The sequence below is a fragment of the Cucurbita moschata genome, unplaced genomic scaffold, assembly GCF_002738365.1.
Source record: "Cucurbita moschata cultivar Rifu unplaced genomic scaffold, Cmos_1.0 Cmo_Scf00020, whole genome shotgun sequence".
NCBI classification, from domain to species: Eukaryota; Viridiplantae; Streptophyta; class Magnoliopsida; order Cucurbitales; family Cucurbitaceae; genus Cucurbita; species Cucurbita moschata.
The window spans coordinates 3,508,230-3,528,171 of record NW_019268536.1 but is presented as its reverse complement, the minus strand read 5'-3'; the positions used below and the strand labels follow the sequence as shown (position 1 = coordinate 3,528,171).

Sequence of the window (19,942 nt, the reverse complement as noted above, 5' to 3'; positions counted from 1 at the left end):
CGATATTTAAAAAAAAAAAAAAAAAAAAAAAAAAAAAAAGGTGAAATTTTGTTGTGGTTCCAGTTGGCAGGAGGCGTGTAAACGTGGCAGCCAAGGAAGCATGTGCAGTGGCAGTGATCGTGTCGCGTGTGAGGTTGGGAGAAAAAGCATAAAGATTAAAAAAGAGTCCACCGGTAGCTGAACAAGCTGAAGAAAGCAGGGATGGGAGAGGGCGAAGAATCAAAGACGAGAGCGGAAGCAGGAGTTGAAATCCAGGTGCGTTTTGTGTTATATAACTTCATGCTCTGTAACCATACGGAAATGGCGTAACGCTTTTGAGGTATGGAATAATATAGGAGAGAGGAGAAATATTCTTCTTCTACAGGCCCAAAGTTGGAAAGCAACAGGTCCATGGCCCCGACGACGTGCAGCGCTTGTACATTATTCTGCGTCCGGAGTCAGGGGAGAGGGCGGTGGAGGAGAAACAACTCCCTAATGCAAGTAGCCGCCGCACCCAGGTTCACTCATTAACCCATATCTCCACTCCTTTTCACCCTTTTAGGAATATGCTTTTTGGAACTTCGAGCATGTTGTTGTTGTTCCTTGGTGCCACAACCTCTAATGCTTTGATACCACTTATTGTTGTTGTTCTTAGGCTTTAATAACTTAAGAGTTGTTTTACCTATTTTACCTAGGAAGTGAACATTGAAAAGCAACCCCTGTTGCGGTTCATGATTATGGGTCGAAAAAGCCTGCCAAACCCAGCCCAAAAGCGTCGACCATACTGGGGATTCGTAGACATGGTGACAACCAATGTCCAAGACGTCAAGGCCGCCCTCCAAGAAGGTAAACCCTCGGATCACTTCAGCATCATTTCTTTTTTAAATCCCAGCATTTCCAATGTGTAGCAGGGGAATACGACAGTTCGACGAGAGGACATCGACACATTTCGGCTGCAAGAGCTGTAGGCGAAGGCATCTACCGGTTAGTAAGGCATAAACAACCAGACACACAAAAGAGCAAGAAAAGCTACCACACACATTTGATCTACAAGCTGGAGTTTCCCTCAGAGGATGAGGAAAACGAGCCTCAAAACTCGTTTAACATTGGAAGGGAGGGCTCGTTCCTGATAATGATAAAGAACCCAGATGTAGAGGGGGATGGTTCTCGCAACAAACGAAGGGCTCAATTCCCAGCCCACCTACAAGGGGAGTTTGGGCATACGCGGTTTCACCCAGCAGACCCCCCGGACTACTTGAATTTTGAAGGGTGCGAGTTCTTGCTCATATCCGCGTCGGATGATATAGAACAGGAGCTGGGGTTGGAGCTCACCACTGCGCCCCATGAATGTGACTTGGTGAAGATGTTTGGCGAGACGACTTCCACCCAGCCTCTTCTCAAGGGCACTTGGGTCTAAGTGCAGTAGAATAGATCATATCTATAATAATCTACTGTGGTGGGTCTAATCTAGTAAAATAAATTATATCTTATATCTGTAATAATCACTGATTTACTTGTTTACCATGAATTGAATCCTCTCACTTTGTTATTAAATCTATGATTGGATTTATTTCCTGATAGATTTGTTACAAATAGAATTTTCATTATACATATCTGAGGTCTAATTTATACAGATCATAGTGTCCATGAATGTGATTTGGTAAAGACTTTTTGGTGACTTTTGGTTAGGGTTTTATTGAGTCGAGTCTAGTTTTGGTTAAGGTTTTATTGAGTCGGGGTCTAGTGTAGTCTATGTTAAAAGTAGAATAGATCATATTTGTATAATCCACTAATTTACTTTAATTTACTTATTTACATGAATGGATGAGAATCTATGATTGGTTGGTTGGATGGATGAGAATCTATGATTTCTTGGTTTGTTACAAAAATAATTCTTATTATACAAATTATACAAATCTATAAATACATGAGGTCGTGAGACATATAGGTCACATGACAGTCCGAGACATATAGGTCACATGACAGTCCAAGACAGTCCACTTGTAACGTATTTTGGAGTGTTAATTAAAAATAATTAAAAATAATAATACTAAATTATGAAGATGTTTCAAAGGTATGATTATTATTATTATTATTATTATTATTATTATTTTGAAAGTTGTTATTGAATTTAATAAAATTTATGGATGCTGTTTTTTTTATTATTTAACAAAAAAGAAAAATATGTATAATATTGATAATATAGAATTAGAATTTTTCGGACAAAATCATTTGATGACCATCAGCTCTCTTTGCTTATGTTCTCGGGGAAAAAATAAATAATAAAATAAAGTTAAACTGTCGTTCTTGTATTTAAAAAAAAAAAGAAAAAAAAAAAAAAATTGTCATCGACCTTGTTTATTTTCTCGGGGGAAAATAAATAATAAAAATAAAGTTCAAATATTATTTTAGGTAAAGTTTAATAAAATTTAATTTTATTGAAAGTAATTAAATTATAATAATTAAAAAATTCAATCTAAATGAATTTTCACAATTTTTTTTTTATTAATATGGACTATTTTTTAAATTTAAAAAAAAATCATGACTAATTGTTAGATTTATTGAACCAATATTTATTGCAAAAACTAAAAAATATATTATTTTAAAGTTAAATTAATTAACAAATATATCATAAAAATACCTTTAAAAAAAATTAAATTTTGGTTAGACATAAAATCATTTATATACGTTTCAAATAGATAATTTTTAAAAAATTTATCTTGAGTTCGAAAAAAACTGAAAATAAATTATATATTTTGGTGTTAAAATTATATATTTTGTATTTTTTTGAAATAAAATAATAAAGTTTTTTAAGAATACTTTTAAACTTTTTTCGAAAATTTAAGATTTATTTAAACCTCTGAAAGTTAATATATATATATATATAATATATATATATATATAATATATATATATATTTATTTATTTATTTATTTAAAGGAAATAGCAAATTTTAATGTTATTTTTATTAATTTAACCTAAAATTAAAATCCCGATTAAATAGTGTAGTGTAGGTTATCCTTTGTCGTGGGATGTTTCCCATTTTTTCCGTTTTTATAATTTCTTTCGGTAGCCATTATCTCAAAATCGGAAGAGCTTCGTCGTTGTCGTCATAGATTCGAGCTGCAATGGCGGATTCAAATTCACCAGCGACCCAAAATTCCCTCCCCCAAGACAACAATACTGCAACTCCCATGGCGTCTTCAGGCGGAGCCCAAAGAAGAAAGCTTCCTTCCCCACAGGAGCTCGTATCCCACTACGAATCCCAAGGCCTCACTTCTCACGATGCTTCAATCAAGGTAATCGAAGACCTTCAAAATGCTCTTGTAAGGATCATCTCCTCCGGCAGAGGCAAGAAGGACAAGCTCCTGGTGGATACCTCAAGGAAGATCGACGCCACCAATACCCGTCTTGCCATTCTCGACCTAAAGTTGGACTCCAAGCCCGGCTATGCCCAGACTTTTGCCCTAGGCTTGGCTTCTGGATCTGTTTTGAATGGAATTGGCGCCGTGATGCCCCATGTTTTTGGGGCTATCGCCAATATTTGGAGCTCTGTTAGTAAATTCACTAAGCATTCTTCTTGAATTGGAACGAACGTCGTTTTTCACTTTCGTGATTTTGTTTTCCTTTTAGTTAGTCGGGATTTTTCTGGTTGTTTTCCGATCGATTATGGTTAGATACTCAGAAAATGCTAATATTTGATTAATATGATTTTCGATTCCCATCCAACGATTCTTTCTCATCCATTAGAAATCAATAAAGGTAAGTGAAAAGAATGTCGAAATCAAACATTCTCTCTTCCAGATGACGCTGTTCTCTTTTGCAGGGGAAAGTGAGGAAGGCTGACAATGTTTTAGAACTCTTGAACAAGGACATCCACGCAGGTTACTATCTTAATTAAGTGTAAATGTTTTTATATTCCAGCTCAAATACTGCTGTGATGGTGGCCAATTCTCTCCGAATATCTCTGTTAATATCCATGGAAAGAACCTAGGACTTTTGGCTGAGTTCTTGTGCATATGAAGAGGTATGACCTTGATATGTTGTTTGAGGCATGCTGATATATGTGATAGCTGCTAGGAGTTGCCTGTTGATGTTTGCAGGGAGATAAACTGGCTATACAAGAAAGGTATTCACTGGCCTATAGGAGAACCTCTGTTTTAGTTTGAAAAGAGGGATATTTGAGCTATAATTTAGGTAAACAAGGCTCATGGTTTGTCACATATGTGTTTTAGAGGCTCCTGCTTTCTGGATGGTAAGCCGGGAGCTAGCTAGAGTGATTGGAAAGGGTAGTACAGGGGATGTCTAAAGTAAACCAAGATGGGGCTTGTATACTTCAAACATAAACTCTCCTGATTTTGCTTTTGGTTTTATGAAACACCTCCACAATCACGAGCATTCGAATAGCCGGAATTACGGACGTCTATAATGGTATGATATTGTCCATTTTGAACATAAATTCTCCTGTTTTGCTTTTAGTTTTATGAAAGACCTCCACAAACACGAAGAATGGTATGATATTGTCCATTTTGAACATAAACTCTTCTGATTTTGCTTTTAGTTTTATGAAATACCTCGACAATCACGAATCACTCAGAATAGTTGGAATCACGAACCTCTAAAATGGTATGAAATAGTCCAATTTGAACATACTCTCTTATGATTTTGTTTTTGGTTTTATGAAATACCTCTACAATCACAAAGCATTCAATAGTTGAAATCACTGACATCCATAATGATATAATGATATGATATTGTTCACTTTGAATATAAACTCTCATGACTTTGCTTTTAGATTTATGAAAGAGTCTCATTACGAACATTATGAACTCATGATCTTCTTCTCCCAACAATCTTCAACAACAATTTCTTATGTGACGTATTCTATGATTCAATATCATTTATTAAGAAAAGGTCCCCCAATTTTTGCACATCTTATTCACCATTGATAATTAGACTATTAGTTGTATAGTCATTAAGGGGTCGAGAAGGTGTCAGTGACTTGAACAACGTTCAGGATCCAATGGAATGGTCTGCATAAATGTGTAAAGAGAATGTGTTACCAATTTGCCCATCTAACCTTGCATCTTTGTAAGTTGGTCAAAATTATGAATAAAAGTTGGATCTTGCTTCCAAACAATTTCATATCCACATAATCAAATAACGGCCAAATTGTTCTTCAAAAAATCTTATGATCAATTCTACCTGGGGATCGTAAAATCTATTATCAAACACTAGAGACCAATTAACAAAATTAAGATTCAAACGATAGAGACAAACGTGTTACTCTATGAATCTAAAGTCGGATATTAAAAAGGATAGAAACTAAATTAGATTGTATCAGTTTCTGGATTTTACAGCGAACGCGGAGGACAAAAGATTGGGGACAGAATCCATCTCGCTTTCTGATAAAAATTAGCCGGACGCCATTTCCTTTCTTTCCCCTGTTCTGATTCTCACTCCGACTGGTTCTGCTGTTGATTGACCGCAAAATGTTGATTTCGCTGGCTCCTCGATTCCCAATCCTTGTAATGCAGCAGACCCGCTCCTCCGACTCCAACCCTCGGCGCGGGTTTGGAAACAAGGAAGACAATAAAGTACGTATGCATGTTTATGGTGTTTTTTCTTTTGAGTTGCTACGGCTTTTGTATCTTGAAAATGTACTGCGGATTGGATATATATGATTGCGCACATTTTCCCTGGTTACTTGCGAGGTTTCTGAATTATCGTATCCGGCTATGGTTGTTTCGTTATTTTGAGCTCCGATTTGACCTCTATTTTTTATACGCATAAGTTCTGGGCCCATTTGAATCTCGACTATTGAACACACATAATCATGCATGGTTTATGGAAACATAAGTTGAATTGTTTCTATTTGAGTACATGGTGGATTGATTTAGTATAGTTTAAGATTTTATTTTGAGTCTGTAATTGTTTTGACATGAATTTTCTTTCGAAAGGAAGTTTCTAATTTTGACCATGACTACGGTTGGAGTGGAATCTGATTATTAAACTGACTAATGAAAGTGTTGATTAAGAAAAGATTTGTTGTCATGAGAGTAAAACAGCATAAAGTTTCAATAGATTCCCTACTTCCTCAATGTTATCATAAATTGAAAAACAAAAAACAAAAAATCTTGCTCAAAACATCTTTCCGTGACTGTCTTGAGCTATAATTTTAATGGGATTTGTTCAAAGCACACAAGCTTTCTTCGATCATCCTCAAATGCTCAACTTAGAATGATAGAAATACCTCAAGTCTCCCATGTACAACCCCACACTTTGGAAGCAAAAAGCAGAACTACAGCAGTCTGTTAAGATTCTTTGCATTACATTAGTCCATGATACGCCAATTCAAACAGAGAACGAAAATTGTGGTTCCGTGCATAAAGTCTCAAGTGTCAGTCCTTTCTCTATAGCTTTGTTTAATATTTCTTTGTTTCTGCTATTGATTTGTTCTTTTTCGTTACTTGTTACTGATTTGAATGCAAGCTCGTAGGATCATTGTTAGGCTGATTCTATAGGCATTGCGAGCAAATTTTGCGATTTTGCCTTGTGGATCTTCTGCTATTTTCTGCTATTCTCTCTTTTACATCAATAGACGGAGGTAATAGGCTGTATTTTTCGATGATCCATCTCTACCCCACCCAAGTCCCCGTGTGCAATTCTATAGTTGTGTTCGAATTCCTCTCCCGTGTCTTCAAATTGTTAGCTGAGCTATAGCCATCATCTGTTATCTTATAGCAGTATGGTTGGTTCCCCCCCCCCCTCTGTTAATAGATATTATTAATATGCTATTACAATCATTTTACAATCATCTATTTTTCCGTGTGGAATTGAGGCATCATTAACTCCGCTTTGTTATTATACACTCAGGCCAACAAAGCCGGCAACTCGAGCAACCGGAAGGGTAGGGTGTCACAACCAAGGTATTCCAAAATAGTTTAGTTTTTTGAAAATTTGAATTTATTTTTTATTGTGTTTGAAACTTTGTGCTTTACTGCTTGTTGGGCGTTTTCAGTTATTGCACAATGTTGATGCTTTCTAGCATTCTCATTCATTTCAAATACAGACACATTCCTTGTTCTTTATTTTTTTCGCCTATCTGCATCGCTACACTGTTCTCAGACATTCTTTTGACATCTTTAAGAATCAACAGATTTTTGCTACTGTTCTGGAACAACTTTTTCTCTGCCATTGATGTCTAATCCTACACTATCTTTTCTTCTACTTCTACACTTACTGAAATTATTTTCTTTCTTAAACCATCATCCTTTAAAGTTGCTGACACACTACAAGAACTTTAAAAACTTGAAGAGCATAACCACAAAATCGGTAAAGAGAGAATAGCAAACACTGAAATGTCAAACACTGAAAGACAAACATATCTGCTGCATCTATCCATCCTTTTTTGTCTTTGATTTTTTTCCTTTCTTCCAACCAACTCCTCTAGTTTTATCTTTTTTCCCTCTCCCTTCATACTTCAAACTTTCTTTCCAAATATTTACAATAAAGAACACTTATTTCTTATCTTTGATTCATTGAAAGCCATCCACCATTGACCTATTGAATGATAAGGAGTAGCACCAACTAAATGCGTGAAGACGGAAGATCACCAACTTGAAGACACAAGATCCCTAAAATTGAACTCCTCTATATGAGTAAAACATTGACTACAAATGAAGTGAAAGCCCTTTACGAGAGGATATTCAATAACATATTGAATATCTAAATATATATAAAAAAAAGAAGCATCCTTCTCCTATTACAAACAATTGTGTGCAATGAGAAGTAGTAAAAGGGGTTATTTCTCTAAGTCGATGTCAGTTGAATCTGGAAAAACAGGTAAGCCCATTGAGCTGCTCTTGTACGCCAAAAAGAAAAAAAAAAAAAGGAGAAAAAGAATGAAGAGAAATAGAAAGAAATAATAGCAAGTTAGTGACCTTGTCCCCCTTTAGAATGAAAAGTAACTGACTAATTGAAAGAATACACTTGTAGAAGGGGTGACTGGATTAATAACTGTACAAGGCTGGACATGCTATCTATATGGTGTTTAATTTTACACTGTCATCGGCAAATGTTCTCTAATCTAATGAAAAATTTGGGATAAGAGCTGATCAGTTTTTATGTTTCTGCAATCTCCAAATTATCTTCTCAATTATGTGAGTTTCACTTTTTGGTGACTTTGCTAATTTTTTGTTTTCCTTTGCTTTTCACTCACTGCTGATGTAGGAAACCAATTCCAAAACAATCCAGTACAGTTCCCACACGTAAGTGTAACTAATTTTCCTGTAAGTTTCTTCATCATTTTCTTTTTTTGATCTTTTAATTGAAAGGCTTATGTAATTTTACATTTTTGCGGGACATGCATTAGTTCTGAGTTGGCGGGCTTGGATAGCAAGGGGGCTTCCATGCTTTCCTTCGTGAGGTGAGTAAGTGACTGAGGGAGAGTTGGAGCTTTTATTGATAGTGATGCCTAAATGCTGAAAGCTAGGTGTTATAGAAATTTAGATTCAAAAGACAACAAGCCGCCGAGACTAATGTATCTTTAACATTATCCTTGAACGACCATCAAACAGATATCGAATGAAGAAAAGCTCATTGTGTCTGTTGTGATTTTTTTAGGGAAGAGTGCTTAATTAGTTCCGATTGATTATGAATGAGGGGATGAGTGACTGGAGTGACCTAAAGAGAAAAATGTTTAAGCGTTTTTGGCCACTGCAGGAAGGAGCATTATGCACACATTTTTTGGCCGTAAAACAAGAAGATAAGGTGGCGGATTACCGACACCAGTTCAAAGAACAGACAGCACCTTTACAACACTTGACAGATGAATTGTTGGAAAAATTCCTTCACTAACTTATTGGACTCAGTGGTAAGGACTGAAGTTCTTTTTTTCAAAGGCCTGTTGGACTAGATGATATCATGGATACAACCCAGTTGGTCAAGGATCGTATGAAAAATACAACAAAAAAAGCCGAGGACCCAGCTGCATACAAGGTTAGTAAATTCTCACCTACTTAATACCCAAGTGCCCAAAAGAATACGACCAAATCATTTCAATCGTGAGGAACTTCCATTCAAAAGATAAACAGACTATAAATTCCAATGGCTGGGGAGTGGAGGCAAATGACGAGAAAATTGGAGCTATGGTGTAATGTCTATTTGCAACGATGTGGAAGGAATTCTGTGGGTTCCTGGGCTTGATAGGATACTAAGGACGATTTATGGTCAATTATGGAGAAATCACAGCCCCCTGCATTAGTTAGCGAGTACAAATACCTAGGCTTGATCGGATACGAAGGACGATTTATGGTCAACTATGGAGAAATCACGGCCCCCGGTATTAGTTAGCAAGTATGAATACGTTTGTGTGGAATGAAGAAGCAAACATTGCTCAAGCCCAAGAATGCTATGAAGACACTACCAATGCTAGCTTTGCCCAATTTCTCCATTTCATTTTTGATGGATACTGATGTGTCTAGCACAGGGATCGGGGCCGTTTTGTCACGGAACAAGCCAAACTCTGTCTATGGTCCAAGTACGTATTAGATGGCTCTAAAATACTTTCTAAAATAGAGAGAGATTCAACCAAAGTCTTATAAGTGGGTTGCCAAGCTGTTAGGATACCACTTTGACACTGAGTACAAGTCGGGACAAGAGATCCAAATGGCTGATGCTCTTTCTTGTACTCTTTGTGAGCCGTCTTTGATTGATGTAAAAGAGGGTAATAAAGGAAGTTCATGAGGATCAGAAGTCACACTCGATTATTGAGGAAATACAGAGGGATGAGGATAGTGTACCCAAGTACACACGGAATCCAAACAAATTAATGCACAAAGGAAGATTGGTCTTGTCATGAGGATCAGAAGTCACATTCGATTATTCAGGAATTACAGAGGGGTGAGGAAAGTGTACTCAAGGACACACGGAATCCGAACAAATTAATGCACAAAAGAGATTGGTCTTGTCCTAAGATTCAAGGCTGATTCCCACCATTATCCACACATTCCATGGTTTCGGAGAACATTCGGGGTTTTTCAGAACCTATGAAAGGTGGAGGGGAGAATTATGTTGGGCAGAAATGAAAGCTGATGTTAAGAATTATGTCAATAGTTGTGTGGCTTGTCTACAAATCAAGTCTCAAGTTGTGTCCCTGGCAGGCTTATTACAACAAAACAAGTCTTAGGCTGCGGAACCGGAAGATGTGAGAGCACTACAGTGGAGTGAGGCTCACACGAATTGGGAATGCTTAATCAAGTGGAATAACATGCCTGAATACAAAGGCACATGGGAGTTATTTAAATTGATGGACAATTTCCAGACTTTCACCTTGAGGACAAGGTGTTTCTCATGACCGAGGGAGTTATGAGGCCCTTCGTTGTGAAAACATACTCTAGTATTGGGGGCACTTATGAGGCCCCTTGAGGACAAGATGTTTAGTTGTTGGGGGCACTTAATTTCTCCTTTGTATTCAAGTTATACAAGGTGGTGACCTCTTGCTCCACGCTTTTCATTGATCCCATGTCGGAATGAGCCTTATGGTTTTGCCCCCATTATATTCTAACTGTACCAGCTCTAGAGCATAGCCCGTTTGCTTGTTATTTTCGCAGTAAGAGGACTTGACTGTCAATGTGACTCCTTGAAGAACTTTCGGTTCAACGGTGCATTTAGTAGGGGCTTGAGGGTTTCAGTAAACCATTGGAGGGTGCTTCAGTGAATTGATATGGAGAAGGTTTTGTCCCTGAAAGCTTCAAAAAGGCGGACTCTGGAGCCTCAAGAATTCAGGTCGACTTCAATGATGGGGTTTTTTCAGTCAATTGAGATGGAATGGTGTTGTTATGGGTGGTTCATGGTGGGTGTCTAGGTTTCGGTTGGAAAGTTCATTGGTTTCCAGCATGGTTGGGTGGGCTGGGGGGAGGGAGAGTCATGAGGGACTTTTTCTGCAATTCAACCACAATTGTAGTAATGATTTCTAGTTTATTGTGTTTTCCTAGAACTTGGTCCAGGTCAGTAGCATAGGCATAGCTCACATAGCCACTAAGTTTTATTTTCTAAGATCCTCCTTTTCATATACCAGAGCATTGGATGACTTTCTATCCACAAGCTGTCGTTCAATCAATTGGCCATGCCATTGCACATGCTAGGAATTTTTCTTGTTTTTCTGATTTTTTTCTCTCTTTTCTCATGCCTAGTTGTTTGTCTTTTTACAAAGCTTGGAAGGTGAAGGTGTCTAAAAAGGAAATCGCTGACGGCTGATAGGAGGCTTTGATATTGTGCTGTTGAATACTTTTATTTGGGCTGTTTCTCCTCTCTTAGGCTATTCCCTTCCCTCTCTTTTTGTTGATACTTAGAGCTATTGCACGTAGACCTGGATTTTTTTTTAATTTTTTTGCATGGCATACTTTTAGTGGGCTTCTACTTTTATTATAACATTCTTCATCATGATAGTTCTTTTCCTCTCTCCTTTTCTTTCCCCTTCTCTCTCACTCTCTCTACTAGTTCTTTTTCAGTTGGATTTTTTTAATTCTTTTTTTATAAGATCCTTCTTTGGTCCCCAATTTCTTTTTGTTTCGATTGTGTAGAGGCACCTGCTGTGACTTCCCGTTACGATGAAAATTCTTATAACACATCTTTGGACCCTTCATTTGAAAAACGACTAGAAGCAGTTAAAAGGTATTATGCAGGACTTTTTTGTTCTCTTAGTTGTTTTATTCTTTATCCCTCTGTCGATGCTTGCTAGTAAAAGACATTTCATGCTCTCAAAATGTTTTTTTTCAGTGCTTTTAAATAATTATCAATGTCTACTAGCGTCTTTTATGATCTCATTCTACTGAAGGGTGTCATTTTGTTTTTAACGCTGCCGTGAGTTCTTTTGGTTACATGATATTATTTTTCTTGTCAAAAGGGAAAGAAAAATGAGCGTTCTTTTTGTCACATGGTTTATATTACTCTCTCTGTTTGATAGGGGATGTGCATTGTGTAAACCACTCAGCCGATATGCTCTTGTAAAGGAGGCTCTTCTCTTTTGAACTAGTTAGCTGGGTTTTCTTTTTTAATTTGATTAATAACCACACTTGAGGGGAAAAAAAAAAAAGAAGGAATGCAAAGGCATAAAAGAAAAGCCCACAAAACGAAGTCTTAACTAAATAAAAGAGACTCTAATCAAGTGAAATGAGTCGTGACGAATAATTCGTCACTAGCATCCAAAGAGAAACATAGAACCTAGCGAGAGATCATACATCACAAGGAGCTCTTCTCTACTCCTCTAACGGTTCTATTGTTCCTTTCATCTCACAAATCCCACAACTTGCCAGAAAAATCTCCTATTTTCTCGAAATGACAAATGGAGAAATAACTCCTCGATCATCTTGCTGGAATCTTTGTTATTGGCATTTGGAAGCCGAACACATCAAAAAAGTAACTCCACATAGGTTGTGCAAAGTCGCAGCTCCAAATGATATGATCCTGGTTTTCCTCTGCCCTTGAATAAAGAATGTAACAAAATGAAATGATCAAAGAGGACAACTTCTTCAAAAGTTGATCAAAAGTGCTCACTCTTCCGTGGATAGCTTGCCAGACGAATACTTTCACATTCTTTGGGGACGCTAAAACATACTCACTAGAAGGAGAAGGGTCAAATAAGCGGTGAAGGAATGAACGAACTAGAGGAAAAACCTCTAGTAGGATCAAGGCTCCAAAGGAGAATATCAGGTATTAGGTATCAGGTATCAGGTATCAGGGCCTGATACCCTTGGCCGGCTCCAACACAATTTCTCTGTTGATATCTTTCAACCCTCACTTCATGGGCGTCATTGGACCCATATCTTTCACCCCCACAATTTACAATTGGAGCGGCTTCCCTTGTTTAAACCGTAGGCTTCCATGAGGCTTTTCCTTTCTCAATAATATTGTATCGGTTAGTCCCAGAAGATTCACAGTTTAATTTGAAGTTGGTCTCTTTAGGACCCATAGAAACATCCATGGGCCTTAGAAACCCTCCAGCTCTTTTAGGCCAACTATTTTTTACCCTGTCAGTTTTTGAAATTAGACCCGTGGACCTTAAAAAGTCTTCAGCACCTTTAGGCCCATCACATTTTGACCCCTCAGCCTTTGAACAAAACCCGTGAGCTTCAAAAAAATGATCTTGTCTGGATTGTTATAAATGAAAACTCGAAGTATATATAGTAACTTCTTCAACCAATTAAAATGAGTCCACTTCTCTTTCTTCTGGGCATGAAGCATATATTTCGATATGTTGATATTCCTACTCCAGTTCATGTAGGGGTTTACCATACTGAATTGTAACTTCTGAGAATTATAGAAAGAATAAGAAAGAATATGCAAGAAAGGAAGGAACAATAAGTCCTCAATGAGAAGGAAATAAATCCTGTATAATCGAGGAAAACAATTTTTTAAAAGTTCTGTTGCAGTTTTTAATTTCAGCTTGTAAAATTTATCGAAGTAGCTAAATCATTTGGCAAACTTTCTGAACACTTCAAATTTATAATGAAAATTATTCAGATCAGCACTTGAGAAGAAAAAGGCAGACAATAAAAAAGAATTTGGAGCAATTGACTATGATGCACCAGTGGAACCGGAAGAGAAAACAATTGGACTTGGTACCAAGGTAAGAAATGTGTGTTTCAGATCGATTTTATTTTTTCTTTTTATATAATGCTAATTCAACTGTGTTGCAAGTAGATTGGAATAGGTGTAGCTGTTTTGGTCTTTGGCTTAGTTTTTGCTCTCGGAGACTTTCTGCCCTCTGGAAGGTATTGCATAGGTACTTTTATGCGTTAGTTTTCCAAAAACACTTATATTTTTTGTTCTTGATTTACGACATGAATAATGGCATTGTGAATGTGCTCTTTCAAATGTCTATTATTTTGGGTTCCCACTTGCTTTTACAACTAGATTTATTTATTTATTGAAATTGAAATTGAGTTTCTCTTTAAGCAAACTGAAAGAATATACAAGGACATACAAAAATGGTAGTCTCCAAAGGAATTTAAAGACTCCAATCCAGAGAATAAGAGAATAAGATGAAACTGATAATTCCAAAAAAAAAAAAAAAAAAAAAAAGAAAGAGAGAAAAATAATCAAATAAGAGACACTCACAAGGAAGCATTAAATCCAACCTCCTTCGAAGATCTCATGACCTTTTATTTTAACAAGAAACAATTTCTCATTGATATAATGAAAATGAATAATTGTTCAAGGGATACGAACTCCCCAAGGAAGTGAAAAAAAAAAAAAAAAAAAAAGTACAAACAGAAAATACAACCACGTAGAGATTAATCATGAAAATAAATAGACATTTGAAGAACAAAAAATGTTTTCAATATATTCACCCAAAAGACTTAAAAGAGCTTGCAAAAGAAAGCTGAAGCTATAAGAATAAGGCCTCCACCGAACACTGAAGATCTCTCAACCCTGTAAAAAGTCGTACTATTCTTCTTGAGCAAAAACTCCATAACACGGGGGGAAGCACGCCAAAGGACTATACCTTATCCCAAAAGGAAGTGTTTTGAAGCACCACCTTGATTATAGAGCAACAATCTTTCTATGATCCAAATATAGCACAAACAAGCTTAACATACGATTCCATAAGGATTAAGCAAACTAGCATCCTCACAAGACAAAGTTAATATCCAACGTTTGCTGCTGCCTCAAGAAAAATGCACCATAGTGGACCCAACAAGAAGGAAGAATATCTGTGAATGCCGTCCATAGTGTAAACAAAGCAAGAGAAATTACAAAAGTAACCAGACTTCAGTCCCAAAGACACTTATGAAAAATGATCTTAAAGTTGGTCGCAAGATCTCTCCTTCAAACTTCTCTTTACGTCAAATAACCCACAACAAATCTGCCCGTGCTTTATAGTTCACTGTCTTTTTTTGAAAGAGTGCAATATAATGGTGAAAAAAATCTTCAGAGAGCAGTCAGATTACTCATCGAGAATGATGGGTTGAGGAGTGTTTGCTCTCTTTTCATCATTGGTTCATGAAAAGGTGGGAAGTCTTCATGGTTGGCATTGGAGCTTGGGAACGTTGGTGGCCAAGGCATATTTTTTCTGTATTTTTCTTTCATTTGTTATTTATCTCTCTCCTCTGTGTTTGTATCCTTTGAGCAATAGTCTCTTATTATTTTTAATATAACTAATGCTAATTGGTTAGGCTTGTGTAACACCCTCTTTTTTCTTTTGTCTTGCAAAATTCATCTCAAGGAATTTCTTTAGAGATAGAGAGAATTGAACAACATCAAATTTTCTTCCATTTTCTCAATATTTCGATTCCTGCTGCTTGAGGAAAAAAATATATCAATCACATCCCAGGCATGTATATGGTTTCCTGACTTTTGGGAGATTTTAAAACAAGTTGTTTCAAGATGCAGAGTAAGCTCAATATGCACTGTTTGAAACAAAATGTCGTAAAGAACTTTGTCCATAAGTTTACCATCTCTAAGGCTTTGATTGTGCATTATTTTATGTCTGAGTTTCTTGAAATTTGGAAATGTGATGGGAGGTTTTGTATGTCTGTCTTGTGGAAGGTGTTTCATTCAACAAAGCCTTTCGTATGAGTGACAGAAGCTTGCTGCAAAAAAATTTCTTGTTTTGGAAATCTTCCTCAATGCATTTCTGATTGCTGGATAAAAGTCTGGAATTTTTTTTTGGCCTAACATTTTCAGTATCAGTCCTGTTGAGGATTCTGAGGTGGTAGATAACAAACTATCGAAAGAAGAAGAAAGTAATCTTCAGGTAATATCCTCGAAATGTTTTCTGTCTCTTGTCACTTAAACCACATTCTTGGAAGTGGCTATAACAGATTAACACCCTTCAAGTTGGACGTATACCTTAATCATCCCCAACCTGTTACAAAGATAATTTATTCCGACTCCATTTAATGATTTCATAAGAAATCTTTTTTGGATTCAATGTCTAAAGTATACTTTTTCTTTTTATTCTCTTTGGGTTTCAATGACCTAGGCATTCATAGATGGTATGTGCTTTTGATATTGCATGCTTGGATTTCTGTCTGAGATGTTTAGGGTGCATTGATGGGTGATCCTAAAGCTGGAACTTCAAATGAAAAACATAACTGGTTTATATTTTCACATGTTTTGAATGTGTTGGGTAATATATTTAAAATTTGGAAACATTAATGAGATCTAATGTTGTTTTCTAAGTTTTCACTTTTTGGGTCATAGAAATAAACCCACCAACCTTTATTTTTTTTTTTTGAGTGTTGTATCAATTAAAACTTCAGGTTATTGATTATATTAATTAAACATAACTTTCACCAGCGAATCAATTTAAACCCTATATTATAACTTTGTTTTAAAATGGTTAGTCCGTAACTTTTACGTATATAAGATGTTTTAAAATACAATGAATAATGTTAATTAGAGAAAAAATGTGAGAATCGAATAGATGATAGAAGTTGTTTTCATTAAATTTAAGTGTTTTTTTCACCTTCTCATCTTTTTCTATTTTTCTTTACTTAGAAAGAATTGTGTATTGATTTTTTTTTATACTTCGATGGAATATCTAGATAAGAGTAATTTTATTGAAGTGATTTTGGTCTAAATTGATTCAGTTACGAAGGTGTAGGGTTTAAATTGATACAATTATTAAAGTTTTAATCGATAAAACTCCTAAAATTTTGAGGTGTGAAAATTGATATTTGCCAAAAATAAATCTAAAGGTGGTTCTTACTTTTAATTAATTAAGATTAAGATGTATAATGGAAAGGGTCAATTTATATCTCTAAACTTTGAGAATTTATCACTTAAAACTTCAAACTAATAATTATATCAATCAAATCCCTAAACCTTTGTGAGTGAATTAATTTATATCCTCTACTAAGATTTTGTTTTAAAACTGTTAATGCATAAATTTCACATTTGTATAAGAGTTATTTAAATGTAAGGATTAACATAATATCATAAAGAAATGTTAAAATAAAACGAATCTTAACGGTTTTTTCTTCGTATGTGTAATTTTTCATTTTCATGTTTAGGAAGAATTATGTGATAATTTATTTTATTACATTGATATGATTTTGGGAGAACAAATTGATTTTGGTGGTTGTTAGGTGATTTTAAATGAAATTAAGTGAAAATAGTTATAAATCACTAAAGAGGGTATAAATTGATACAACATTAGTTTGAGGTTTTAATTGATACAGCTCTCAGAGTTTAGGTGTATAAATAGATTTTTCCCAATTTTTGTTTATATTTCATGAGATTCATTTCTTAACTACCTTAAGTACTCTTAAAATTTCAAGAGGTCGAGAAATTTGATTGTCTGTTTAAAATTTAGATGTATCAGCTTAAGTGATTTCAATTTGCATAATTTTCCTTTAATAGTAGCTTCCTTTGAACAAACTAATTATCTTTGCTGAAATGTTTCTTACTTTACTCAATTTAATGAGAGATATTTAACACTTTTACTCTCTGACATGGCAGAATATGCTCAAAGAATACGAGGTTACACTTCGTAGCAACCCAAAAGATCCAACTGCTATGGAAGTGAGTGATCTTTCTGTTGCTCGGCCTTCTAATAGTTATGATTTTTGTACTACAGTTTTCTACCACCTATCTGGAGTGTTAGGCATAGTGGTAAAGGACTTTGGATTGAACCATTTCTTAGGTAAAACTATTTAGAACATTAAATATCTTACAAATTTCTTTAACTACCAATGGACACTCTACTTTCAAGCATCTCAGTACTTTTGATGATGAACATGAATAAAAAAGAGATCTAATGGTAATATGGGTATGTATTATAACCACGTACATATTCCTACAAGCTTTTGAAAGTTAACATAAAGAGTACAAATAATCTCTTCTATCCGCTTGTTACTATAAATTCTAACCTAAACCACTTAATTCAAAAGGTTGTTGAGAACATTTAAAGAAGGCCAAAAGTCAGTTTTTCCCTGCAAGTAAATAAACATCAGGCAAGAATGCTTTCTGTTTATTTTTGTAACGTGTACTATTCTTTATGTATTGAAGTGTGCTTTCTGTTGCTTCTAAACAAGTTTCCAAGTCTTCTAATGCCATGGTCCAAATGAGAAACTCATACCTGCCTAAAGGATTTTACCTTCCAGATAGCTTTAAGTCAAACTTTTATCAGTTATACTGATAGTCCCTTAAAGGACCTTGAACAGGGGATTGTAAGTTACCTGTCTCATCCAGCTGTCACTTTCTTGCAACTAAGAGTTTGGTTTAATTGAACTTAAATAATGTTGGAGAGACTCGCCCAGTCCACAGTTTCTAAATTGAAGAGGTCGGTTTGAAACAGAAAATTCCAATGTTGGAATTCCTTGGACCAAAACCAACAATAATAAATGGAAAATTATTTTAGTTGACTACCTGATTAAGTCTTGGAAAAGAGTCCATTGAAGGCAACTATACCATCCTGAAATAAAATAAGGGTGCTTTGACCCTTGAAGAGAAAACCACTTCACCGTTTGCTAGCATGTAAAAGGTAAATTCCATGGACTTCTTGCATTAATCTTTCTCCTGTATGGGGCTGAGTACCCCTTGGACACGCTGCAGTTGCATAGAGACTATGGTTTGTAATTCCTTTACTGTATGCATACCAGCACCTTAAGCAGAGAACCTCTTCCCAACAAATATCAAGTGGTTCTTCAAGGTTTCTGATAACAGCCACCAACTAAGAATTTAAACAAAAATCTCACATATAAAACAGATTTGCCTGTTGTTCTACTGATAACTTAAAAATATTTGGAATTAGGAAGCATAAAAAATATGGTGGGAGTTGAAGCTTTTTAGGAGTATTATTATTATTTTTTTTTTCATCTACAATAGGTTAAAAAGGTAAATAAATCTGACCCTAAACATTGAGATTAAACAATGTAGTAAAAAAATAAAACATCTAACTTTACTACAGTTGTTTACACCATTGCCAACTTGTTCCAAAGTTCATTTGACTCTTTTAAATATTGATGACCTTTTCATCAATAGACCTTCATTCATTCTTGTTAAACTCCCACCCAACTCCCCTTTCTCCACGGGCAACATGACTTTGTTCCATCCCACTAAATGAGATATTTTCTACCTATCTCTACCTTCGCAAAGAAATTCCTCATACTTTGGATGAAGCCATGGCTTATCTAGAACCTTCAAAAGAAAGTTGCAAAAAAACCACATGCAGTTTCAACAAGGTTTTTTTGAGCTTGTAGTTGGAATGAGATTGTACTTTTAGAGGAAAGTCTAAGAAATTTTGTCTACTTGGACTTGAGTAAAAGATATTTACTATGGCATAGGAGCGTGTGCCTTTAGATCTAACGTTATCTTTCAGTCTATATGGATTCTTTCTTGTTTCTTTTAGTCTTGCTTGGTTTTGAGAATGGCCAGTCCTCTAGGCTGCCTATGTCATGCTAAATTCTAATTGAGAATAAAAGCTTTATTTCTGATTAAAGTTACTTGAAGTGGATTGCCAGTCATTAATTTTTTCTGCAAAGTTGGACCGATCACTTGAGTAAAATAATGTACTTTGTATTGAATGTGTGAGGGATGGAGATATTGTGGATATTTTAAGCTTGGGGTTTATATGAAATTCTGAACAAATATTAGGTGCATTGTAGGGTGCGGCAGTTACCTCAGCTGAATTGGGTAAATATGCTGAAGCGGCCTCTTTGCTTGAAGATTTGATCAAGGTTACTATTATTTTGGATTTGGAATATGTGTTTCTTTTTTTCTATTGATGTTGCTTGTAGGAGATATGATTTTTTCGTTCATTCTTTATGCAGGTGAAGTCAGATGATTCTGATATTTTCCGCTTGCTTGGGGAAGTAAAATATAAACTTAAAGATTATGATGGGAGTATTGCAGCATACAAGAGTGCCACAAGGGTTAGTTTTCTCTAACGATTAGGAAAAGGATCTGATCATGCTTCGTTGTATTTTTGTGTTTTTTTTTTTTTTTTTTTTTT

The 19,942-nt window shown here is 35.6% G+C and overlaps 3 protein-coding genes across 5 annotated transcripts in view; all 3 read left to right on the top strand.

Annotated features, from left to right (window-relative positions):
* Positions 1-167: 167 nt before the first annotated feature.
* On the top strand, positions 168-1,501 carry LOC111457833. Of its 2 annotated transcripts, XM_023100241.1 has the most exons (4): positions 168-255; positions 336-497; positions 675-825; positions 891-1,501. In XM_023100241.1, the coding sequence occupies exons 1-4, from the start codon at positions 202-204 to the stop codon at positions 1,394-1,396; spliced, it is 873 nt and encodes a 290-aa protein (XP_022956009.1). In that variant the 5' UTR covers positions 168-201; the 3' UTR covers positions 1,397-1,501. The 2 variants fall into 2 exon arrangements, with proteins under 2 accessions (XP_022956009.1, XP_022956010.1); XM_023100242.1 differs by lacking the exon at positions 168-255 and having other exon boundaries at positions 496-552; positions 653-825.
* Positions 1,502-3,002: 1,501 nt separating this feature from the next.
* On the top strand, positions 3,003-3,705 carry LOC111457504. Its single transcript, XM_023099728.1, has one exon. It carries the CDS (start codon positions 3,108-3,110, stop codon positions 3,561-3,563), a length of 456 nt encoding a protein of 151 aa, XP_022955496.1. The 5' UTR covers positions 3,003-3,107; the 3' UTR covers positions 3,564-3,705.
* A 618-nt stretch (positions 3,706-4,323) lies between these two features.
* The window catches only part of LOC111457503, a 24,370-nt gene continuing 8,751 nt past the window's right edge, over positions 4,324-19,942 (top strand). Inside the window, exons 1-11 of one of the 2 annotated variants that reach the window (XM_023099727.1) lie at positions 4,324-4,410; positions 5,324-5,576; positions 6,856-6,908; positions 8,212-8,249; positions 11,565-11,655; positions 13,504-13,609; positions 13,684-13,754; positions 15,676-15,739; positions 17,449-17,511; positions 19,596-19,667; positions 19,761-19,862. In XM_023099727.1, coding sequence (XP_022955495.1) covers positions 5,472-5,576; positions 6,856-6,908; positions 8,212-8,249; positions 11,565-11,655; positions 13,504-13,609; positions 13,684-13,754; positions 15,676-15,739; positions 17,449-17,511; positions 19,596-19,667; positions 19,761-19,862 — 765 coding nt within the window. In that variant the 5' untranslated portion in view covers positions 4,324-4,410; positions 5,324-5,471. Of the gene's footprint in view, positions 4,411-5,323; positions 5,577-6,855; positions 6,909-8,211; positions 8,250-11,564; positions 11,656-13,503; positions 13,610-13,683; positions 13,755-15,669; positions 15,740-17,448; positions 17,512-19,595; positions 19,668-19,760; positions 19,863-19,942 lie in introns of both variants that reach the window. The other variant, XM_023099726.1, reaches the window with a different exon arrangement.